At 50.4% G+C, this 10,503-nt stretch overlaps 1 protein-coding gene across 1 annotated transcript; it reads left to right on the top strand.

The window, feature by feature from the left end:
- Window positions 1-2,142: 2,142 nt before the first annotated feature.
- Window positions 2,143-9,366, top strand: SLC30A1 (solute carrier family 30 member 1). The gene is made up of 2 exons (XM_040430386.1): window positions 2,143-3,229; window positions 7,392-9,366. The coding sequence occupies exons 1-2, from the start codon at window positions 2,626-2,628 to the stop codon at window positions 8,270-8,272; spliced, it is 1,485 nt and encodes a 494-aa protein (XP_040286320.1). The 5' UTR covers window positions 2,143-2,625; the 3' UTR covers window positions 8,273-9,366.
- Window positions 9,367-10,503: the final 1,137 nt, after the last annotated feature.

Genomic DNA, 10,503 nt, shown 5'->3' with positions numbered 1-10,503 from the left:
AAAAACATGCCCGTGTAAGTAGCTGCACCTTAAAATACGGAATGAGAGATGCCAGTGAAAGAGGCCATGTTTACTAATGCCTAAAGCCCTCATGTACAACGGTGACCCATAGCAACCAATCAGATCACATCTTTCATTTTCTACCCCGCGTCACATAAATGAGAGCTAAAATCTGATTGTCTGTTAACGTCTCATAGTTATTAATGCCTAAAGGGCTCAAGTACATCAGTGACCTATAGGAACCAATCAGTTTACCGCTTTCATTTTTCAACCTGCCTCACAAAATTGAGAGCTGAAATCTGACTGGCTGCTATGGTTATCAATGCCTAAAGCCCTCATATACGCCGGTGACCCATAGCAACCAATCGGATCACCTCCTTCATTTTGCAACCTGCCGTTACATAAACGAGAGCTGAAATATGATTGGCTAATGGTTATCAACGAGCAACCAATCAGATCACCTCTTTCTTTTCCAACCTGCCTCACGAAATTGAGAACCTGACATTTGATTGGTTGTTAACAGCTCATAGTTTTCAATGCCTAAAACCCTCTGACTGTTGCAACCAATCAGACTGGCTTTTTCATTTCCCAACCTGCCTCACATAAATGAGAGCTGAAATCTAATTAGTTGATTCGGGCTGATAAAGTTATATATCAGCAACCAATCACCTCGGCCGTCTTAGCCCCCCCATATCAAATTTTTTGAACAAAACCTATGCAGTTGATTAGATCTTTGTTAGATCAATTGTTGTTTGCGTTAGATCTCACACAGAAGTAGAGATATTAACAGTTATTTGCAGGGGGGGGGGCTAACCCGTCATCAGCCCCCCTTATCAAAAAATTGACCAAACAATTAGCTATTTTGGAAGATATTTGTTAGATCCGGTATGATCAACTAGTTGTTTTGTTAGATCTCACATAATTACAGACTTATTAAGTGATTAATGAGGGGAGGCTAGCCCCCCCACATGGAATTTCCTGGTAAAATTTGGTTCAGACTAATAGGCCTTCGTTAGATCCGGTAAGATCAAGTGGTTTCGACGTTAGAGCTCATATAATTACAGAGATATTTCACATTAAAACACAGATATTAGGTAGTATTAAAGGGGTTCTGCACTTTCATTTAACTGATGATTCTCTGGATAGATCATCAGCTTCTGATCGGCGGGGGTCAGACACCCGGGACCCCCCGCCGATCAGCTGTTTGACAAGGCAGCGGCGCTCCAGCAGCACCGCGGCTTTCTCACTGTTTACAGCCAGCCCACTGACGTCACGACTAGTATCAACTAGCGTGGGCGGGGCTAAGCTCTGTTCACTTGAATGGAGCTTAGCCGCACCCACGCTAGTTGATACTAGTCGTGACGTCACTGGGTCGGCGGTAAACAGTGAGAAAGCCGCAGTGCTGCTGGAGCGTCGCTGCCTTCTCAAACAGCTGATCGGCGGGGGGTCCCGGGTGTCGGACCCCCGCCGATCAGAAGCTGATGATCTATCCAGAGGATCATCAGTTGAATGAAAGTACAGAACCTCTTTAAATAGGGGTGCTAGCCCCCCCCCCCCCCCCCCCTCCCACATGGAATTTTCTGGTAAAATTTGATTCAGACTAATAGGCCTTCGTTAGATCCGGTAAGATCAAGTGGTTTCGACGTTCGATCTCATATAATTAGAGATATTTCACATGAAAACACAGATATTAGGTAGTATTGAATAGGGGGCTAATACCAAATATCCATAATATCTCTGTAATTATATGAGATCTAACGTTGAAACCACTTGATCTTACCGGATCTAACGAAGGCCTATTAGCTAGCCTCCCCCTCATTAATCACTTAATAAGTCTGTAATTATGTGAGATCTAACAAAACAACTAGTTGATCATACCGGATCTAACAAATATCTTCCAAAATAGCTAATTGTTTGGATAATTTTTTGATAAGGGGGGGCTGATGACGGGTTAGCCCCCCCCCCCCAATAACTGTTAATATCTCTACTTCTGTATGAGATGTAACGCAAACAACAATTGATCTAAAGATCTAATCAACTGCATAGGTTTTGTTCAAAATTTTTGATGGGGGGGGGGGGGGGCTAACACGGCCGAGGTCAACCAATCAGATCACTTCTTTTTTTAAATTACCATCCTGCCTCACACAAACGAGAGCTGATATCTGATTGGCTGTTCGGGGCACGCTCACCATACAGATGAGAATGGGAAGGGGGGAGGGCATGGCGGATGGCAGAGATGTCCAGTGCAGTGGGGGGGCGGCAGGCTGTGCACTCATCGCTGGTTCCTATAGTAACCTCCCCCCCCCCCCTCAGCCTGTGTAATGGCGGCTGTCGCTATGTACCACAGCGCGTCCCGGCTCAGCCAATCCCCGGCAGGCGTGGAGCGGGGCGGGGCCTCGTCATCTCTGCTCCGTGTGGAAAAGACGGTTTCGGGTGCAAAAGTTTGTATTATTTCCCTGCTCCGGACGTCAGAGATGCCCAGTGAGGGAGAAGCCTTCGCCGCTGCTTGGCTCCGGTCGTTGTTCTCGCCCCCGGCTGTGATCGGTCGCGGCCTCCTTCAGCCGCCGGGTCCCGTCCCCTCGCTGACCTTTGGACCGACTCCTCTGCCCGGTTATCTCATTCAAGATGTGGGAATCTAACCGAGTGCGGCTGCTATGTATGCTGAGCCTCACCTTCATCTTCTTCGTGGCGGAGGTGGTGGTGAGCAGGATCACCGGCTCGCTCGCCATGCTCTCCGACTCCTTCCACATGCTGTCCGATGTCATCGCTCTGCTGGTCGGCCTGATCGCCGTGCGATTCGCGCAGAAGACGCGCTCGACCGACAAGAACACGTTCGGCTGGATCCGGGCCGGGGTGATGGGGGCTCTGGTGAACGCCATCTTCCTCACCGCCCTATGCTTCACCATCATCCTGGAGGCCGTGGAGCGCTTCACCGAGCCGCGGGCCATCGAGCAGCCGCTGGTGGTGATCGGGGTCGGCTTCGGCGGCCTCCTCATCAACCTGATCGGGCTGTGCATGTTCCGGGATAGCGCCGGGGCCGGCCACGGACACTCGCACGGCGGAGGCTCCGGTCACGGACACTCTCACGGAGCCAAGAAGAGTCACCGGAGCCGGGAGAGGGCGGCGGGAGACGGGGCCGCCCTGGACCGGGAGGAGACCAACAACCTGGTGGAGAACTGCACTGGCTCCAACGGGCCCGGCCTGGAAGCGGGGCCCGGGAAACTACACGGTGAGGAGAGCCCATGACGTCACCCGTAGAGCCTTATATAGTAGGAGGGATACGTGACGTCACATTGCTGGTCATAACCGGCCTAATATTAGTGATATGAAGTCATGTGGCCTGTAGAGCCTTGTATGTCATGTGCCTCTGTAGGTGATGTCATATATGGACTATGACGTCACAGGGCTTACCATACTGGTGATGTCACGAAGCCGATGTAATATTCTGTAGGTGAGATATAGTATTCTAGATATTATCGCCCTGCCCTATGCTATATGACGTCCTTATAGTGCTATTGTGACGTCATACATGTGATGTGTAATGGGATGTGGGTTATATACTGCCTGTAATATACCGTCATGTAATAACGCCGGTGTATACAGAACGTTACACACAGTGGTAGGTCCTGTAGTAGATATCACAGGATACACGTGTCATCTTTATATTACCTGATGACATCACAGCGTTACACATGGCTGATCTGTGATGTCATAATGTGTGAAGATATTATATCAGTTGGCTTATATAATGTCAGGGGTGGCTACTGACGGCCACTGCCCACCCCTCTCCTATATCGCATACATGGGTGCTGGGTAGTCTAATACATGCATGAGGGCAGCGGTCTTCTGGTGGGTGCAGGTTGCCCCGGTGGTACATGGGGGCAGCGGTCTTCTAGTAGGTGCAGGTCGCCCCTGTGGTACATGGGGGCAGCCGTCTTCTGGTGGGTGCAGGTCGCCCCTGTGGTACATGGGGGCAGCCGTCTTCTGGTGGGTGCAGGTCGCCCCTGTGGTACATGGGGGCAGCCGTCTTCTGGTGGGTGCAGGTCGCCCCTGTGGTACATGGGGGCAGCCGTCTTCTGGTGGGTGCAGGTCGCCCCTGTGGTACATGGGGGCAGCCGTCTTCTGGTGGGTGCAGGTCGCCCCTGTGGTACATGGGGGCAGCCGTCTTCTGGTGGGTGCAGGTCGCCCCGGTGGTACATGGGGGCAGCCGTCTTCTGGTGGGTGCAGGTCGCCCCGGTGGTACATGAGGGCAGCAGTCTTCTGGTGGGTGCAGGTCGCCCCTGTGGTACATGGGGGCAGCCGTCTTCTGGTGGGTGCAGGTCGCCCCTGTGGTACATGGGGGCAGCCGTCTTCTGGTGGGTGCAGGTCGCCCCTGTGGTACATGGGGGCAGCCGTCTTCTGGTGGGTGCAGGTCGCCCCGGTGGTACATGGGGGCAGCCGTCTTCTGGTGGGTGCAGGTCGCCCCGGTGGTACATGGGGGCAGCCGTCTTCTGGTGGGTGCAGTCCCCCATCCTATACAAAGTGAAATGCTCTATATTTTCACCAGTGCTCTGTCTATCGGCTAGTTCTGTCTCGCCACGGTCGGGGTAAGTCCTCTCGATGCCAGGATGGTGGCCGCGGTTTTGAGAATGCTTTTTCTTTTTAATGGCAGCGTTCTCTGGGCACAGACGGCTGCACTGCCAAGGATCATCCATTTAATTAATTGGTCACGCTCCGTCTCGTGAAACTGTTTTCTGGTTTGTGATTCCTCTGGCATTTTGTAGTGATCCGTGCAGCAAGTTACATGAGGAATGCAGATGGTGGGCAGCGCCCAGCTCTGAGCCGAGGGGGTACGGGGCAGATACTGTTCTGAAAAAAAAAAAAAAAAAAATAGAAAAAAAGGAATTGCTTAGAGGCTATCGCCCCAGGACAACCCCCCTCCTTATGTCCTATGGACGTCGGAGAAAGGACCCCCTCCTTCTATGGTACAGAGTGGAGAACCCATTGTAAAGAACATCTTCAGTCTGGAGGCATCAGTCCATCCATGGTCACACATCCATCTGCTGGTGACCCCTTTCTGTGGACCCCCGTACCCTGAGGTTCAGGTACACAGTGAAACACTGAGGCGGTTTTAACACCGATACCTCCATTAGTATAAAAGTATATGATTCAAAGATGGCGGCTCCCACCTCTCGGACCTGCTCCTATGCTGAGAATTAAGGTCCTCGGACCCCTGTCCCACCCACCTGTCCATTCTGTCTGGGCATGACTCCTGACGGTTGGAGGACCTTCATTTTCCACATTGGGGCAAATCCTAGAGGTTTTATATGCTGTAAATGTGGAGCATGGAAATGCCTTTTAAAGGGGTTCTCCCATGACTAACGTTAAAAATTAAAATCTGACATCATATAGGACATGACCACCCCTTTCTAACAAAGCTAGAACCTGCCCTGTACCTCACATGGATCCAGAGATCTCCACATTCATTGCTCTGCTAGATTTATTTCAAATTGTCAGCTTAGGGGGTGTGGCCTTTCTCAGGGGCGTGGCCTTTCTGCTGCAGCGGGTGGCAGTTGAAGGATGGCACTGAGCATGTGCGTCCATCTCGGGGAGATTCATTAGATCTCAGATCAGACCACCAAAGTTAAAGAGGACCTTTCACCGATTCTTACCCTATGAACTAACTATACAGATATGTAGAGCGGCGCCCGGGGATCTCACTGCACTTACTATTATCCCCGGGCGCCGCTCCGTTCTGCTGCTATGCCCTCCGGTATCTCCGCTCACTAAGTTATAGTAGGCGGAGATACCAGTCCCTAAGTTATGGTAGGCGGAGTCTGCCCTAGCGCTGGCCAATCGCAGCGCAGAGCTCACAGCCTGGGAGGTTATTTTCTCCCAGGATGTGAGCTCTGCAATGCGATTGGCCAGCGCTAGGGCAGACTCCGCCTACCATAACTTAGGGAACGGAGATACCGGAGGGCATAGCAGGAGAACGGAGCGGCGCCCGGGGATAATAGTAAGTGCAGTGAGATCCCCGGGCGCCGCTCCACATGTATGTATACTTAGTTCATAGGGTAAGAATCGGTGAAAGGTCCTCTTTAATCAGACATCAGATCCCCAATGTTAATAGAACCCTTAATCAGGCCTCAGATCAGACCCCAATGTGCATGACCCCCATTGAGACCTTAGATGAGACCCCCGGCCTCATTGCAGCAGCCGCCGCCGGCCTCGGATCACAAAATAAAAAATCCACTTACCTCTCCTGCTCCGGACACCGCCGCTTCACTTGGGGAAGGGGGGGGAGAGAGTGCGTCTTATGGGGCGAAAAATGCGGTATTCAGATCCAGGCGCTGGTTTGAAATGTGTAGAATATATTTCGTTGGACAACCCCTTTAAGTGTGAATGTAACCAGACGCTGTTGACTTAGGGAGCCGGTATGAGGCGCATTTCATAGTAGGCATCACCAGTGCCAGCAGGAAGTTTCTAAGTGGAGTGGCGTGATGGCTTTTGGGATTTGTCTAGCTGGGATTACATCCAAAACATTTCCTCTTTCTATCATATGCAAAATAACCCTGGTCTTCAGTATTTAGAGCGCCCGCTGCCTGTACACTAGAACACAGCATCCCCAATGGGGATTTATGAAGACAACTGGTGTTTTATACAGATATGGGCCCAGCCTTATTTAAAAAGTTGTAAAATTGAAAAAAGTCACACATTTCTGTGAAAAACCAGCCTCTGCCAAAATGTATAACTTTTTTAAATTTATTTATTTTTCTTTCTTATATTTTTTTTTTTATGCTTCTTTTAAAATTGTTCCAGTTTGTGGATTGCTTCTATACACCTTTGCAGGCTTGAGCAGCACGACCTAAGACTATGGGACAGGAATCGGCAACCTCCGTCACTCCAACTCCAGAAACTACAACTCCCAGAATGCTTCATTCACTTCCTTGGGCGTTAGACCAGCAGCTGGAGTGCCGCAGGTTGCTAATCCCTGCTACAGGATGAACTCACCCCCTACTAGTAACGCCCAATTATCAATTTATTCATAAATTTAGGAGGAACGGGACTATATAGACTTCTAGGGCTAGTTTCAGATGTGCTGCGCGCTTTCCGTCAGGCTGTTCCGGCATCGAATCTGGGAAATTGGCTGGGGGGGAAAAAACGTTGCGTGCAGCTGTTTTTGTCCGATTCCCGGCATATTTGCCAGGTAGCGGCCGGATCTCTGCCAGACCTCGTTATAGTAAATGCTCCTGGCGGGCAATGCCAGATCTGGAGAACTCTGGCAGGCTTTCCTCCAGGAGGGACGGATGTGTGACAGGTCCTCCCTAGGCTTGTGACTTCTCATTTTTATAGTTATTTCTGATGGATCTTGACCGCCCGGCCTATAACTGATCTCTCTCTTCTCTTGACAGATCCTTCGACAGACAACGTGTCCGAGCACCGATTGAACGGCAGCGTTGTGCAGAACCACGTGTCTGAAGTCAACGAGGATGGCTCTGAGCTCAACATGCGCGGCGTGTTCCTCCATGTCCTGGGCGATGCGTTGGGCTCGGTCATCGTGGTGGTGAACGCTTTGCTCTTCTATTTTGTTTTTAACCCTTGTCCAACTGGTGAAAACTGCATCAACCCCTGCGTTCACGACCACTGCTCCGATCATCCAGAACTCAATCATACCTCGCTTGCCCTGAATGACAGCGCAGAAGTCCCGCTGATGGAGGCTGGACCTTGCTGGGTGTTATACCTAGATCCCTCTCTGTGTGTGATCATGGTCTTCATATTGCTGTATACGACCTACCCCCTCCTTAAAGAGTCTGCTCTCATCCTGCTGCAGACCGTCCCCAAACAAATCGACATCTCCTCCTTGAAGCAAAAGCTCCGAAGCCTCGAAGGCGTCCAGGCTGTCCACGAGCTGCACGTCTGGCAGCTAGCCGAGAGCCGCATCATTGCCACAGCTCACATCAAGTGCCAGGACCCCACCGCCTACATGGAGGTAGCCAAGCGCATCAAAGACTTCTTCCACAATGAAGGAATCCACGCCACCACTATTCAACCGGAATTCTCCGCTGTCGAATCTGAATCTAGAATATCGCTGTGTGAACTCTCCTGCAGAACGCAGTGCGCCCCCAAGCAGTGCTGCGGGAACTCGGAGAAGAGCATCTCGGCCAGGAAGAGCAGCTGTGGAGCGGCCACCTTAGGAATGATCAGTGAATCTCCTGAGCATACAACCAAGAGAACTAATGCTTCTGAGAAGCCTCTCGATGAACTGAAGATAGACATGGACTCCGTTGTCTGAGCAGGGTTTGAGGACTATTGGCTGTAACCTGGGGGAAGATTCAAAAGGGAAACCAGTTCCCGACTCCCTTTTTTCCCCAAACTTGCAGTTTGGTAATATCGATCATCACAACTGGACTGGATCCGGGATGGTTTCTGTTCAGATGAAATTGCCTAGTGTTTGATTCAGTAGATGTTCCACCACGTTTTCAATGTTACAGGTTTTCTTTTACCGCTACGCAGATCGCTTTAGACTGTAATGTTGTGTGGACTTTATTTTGCTTTTAGTCCTCGTTTTACTTTATACTGATGCTATTTAACAAAGTCCAGACGTTGCCGGCAGCAGTATCGACACTCGGCCCGAAACGCTTGGGCATTTGTATTTGGGGTGTAGTTCCGTTTTTGAGCACTTTACATTTGCCGTGCTGGATCGCCATGTCAGTTCTCTGCTGCATTGTGAACAGGTCTTGTCGTGTAGCCCATCTATCAATCGGTCTGTAAGGTCTAGGCTGGTGGACACAGATCTTAAAGGGGTGTTCCTTTTAAACTTAGCGCCCTAGCATGTGGCACCTAAGGAAAGAGAATCCCGCTCGCCTGCTCACTGGCAGTCCATTTGGTGATCTTCTGGCTCCTTTACTTCCCACGGGGGTCATGTGCGCAGGTCGCCGAACGGAGGCGGGCAGCTGGGTGATTCTTTCAATCCGTACCACACACTAGTAGGGGGCTTGCTTTAAAAGGAACTCTATGCTGGAATTCCACTTTAAAATGGTTGTCCATAGATTCAAACTTATCACCTACCCTGTGGATCCTGATTAATGCCTGATCAGTGGGGGTCTGACCGCCAGTCTCAAAAATAAGACTCCTGGACCCTCTGTTTTAATGGAGCAGCGGTTCAGCATGTATGCTGCCACTCCGAAAATGTCTATGGGAATGCCAAAAAAGAAGCCGAGCACAGTGCTCAGTTATCTCTAACTCCCATCGAGTTGAACGGACTGAATCCGGTGGACAGACCACCACCACCAGATCGGGCACTTCTCTATCTTGGGCTTAGCTTGAAAGTTTAAGGCTACATTCACACGACCGTATGTGTTTTGCAGTCCACAAATTACGGATCCTTTTTATTTTTGTGGATCCATTACAAAACGGACAAGAATAGAACATGTTCCATCTTTTTTGCAGGGCTACGGAATGGACTTACTTATGCCGCCAGTACACGGTGTGCTGTCCGCCTTTCTTGCGGATCCATTGAAATGAATTGGTCTGCATCCTATCCACCAAAAAAAACAAAACAGAAAGGACACTGAAACAAAAATACGTTCGTGCTAATGTAGCCTAAACCTTGAGAGGGCTTTTGGCAGGCCACGATTTCTCCCTTAACCTGCTTGCTTGGCTCTCAGTAGGGATAGAGGAATAAGCCACCATCAGCCAGTTCTGGTTGAGGACCAAAGGATCGGCCATGGCGTAATTCAACCTGCCTAAGGCTAGTTTCACACTTCATTTATTGGATCCGGCAGAGAAACGGCCTGATGGAGTTCACCGGATACTACTGTTTAGTGCTAGTGCTGGACCCCACTTGCTCTAATGGGATCTGGACAGTCTCTGGCGTGAGTGCTGGGTTTCGGCCGAGCAAAAAAACTAAACGGTGCATGCAGCGGTTTTTGTCTGGCTGAAATGCGGCAGTCATGCTAAAAACCATGTGGATCCCGTTATGGTCAGTGGGTCTGGCAGTATCTGGCTAGGCCAGATCCGGTGAACTCCAGCAGGTTGTTCTCTCTGCCAGATCCGACAAATGCAAGTGTGAACCTAGCCTAATGCTTCTCTGTCGGAACCCCCCCTCAGCCCTTACACATTAGATGGACTGCCAGTTCCAGTGGGATTGGTGCTTTTGACTGACGTTCATCCGATATGCATGGCCACCTATAGCTATGGTTCAGTCCTGGCCTGCTGCATGCCACTCCATGATAGTCTGTTACAGGTGACCTGCATCTTCAAGCATGTGCCATACCACAGCATGGTCTGCAAAAAAACATAAGTAAAATAGGAATTGCTTAGAGGCTATCGCCCCAGGACAACCCCCCCTCCTTATGTCCTATGGACTTCGGAGAAAGGACCCCCTCCTTCTATGGTACAGAGTGGAGAACCTATTGTAAAGAACATCTTCAGTCTGGTGGTATCAGCCCATCCATGGTCACACATCCATCTGCTGGTGACCCCTTTCTATGGACCCCCGTACCCTGAGGTTCAGGTACACAG

Source organism: Bufo bufo, chromosome 4 (genome assembly GCF_905171765.1).
Source record: "Bufo bufo chromosome 4, aBufBuf1.1, whole genome shotgun sequence".
NCBI classification, from domain to species: domain Eukaryota; kingdom Metazoa; phylum Chordata; class Amphibia; order Anura; family Bufonidae; genus Bufo; species Bufo bufo.
The sequence above is the reverse complement of the archived record's forward strand: the minus strand, read 5'-3'. Positions and strand labels throughout refer to the sequence as shown.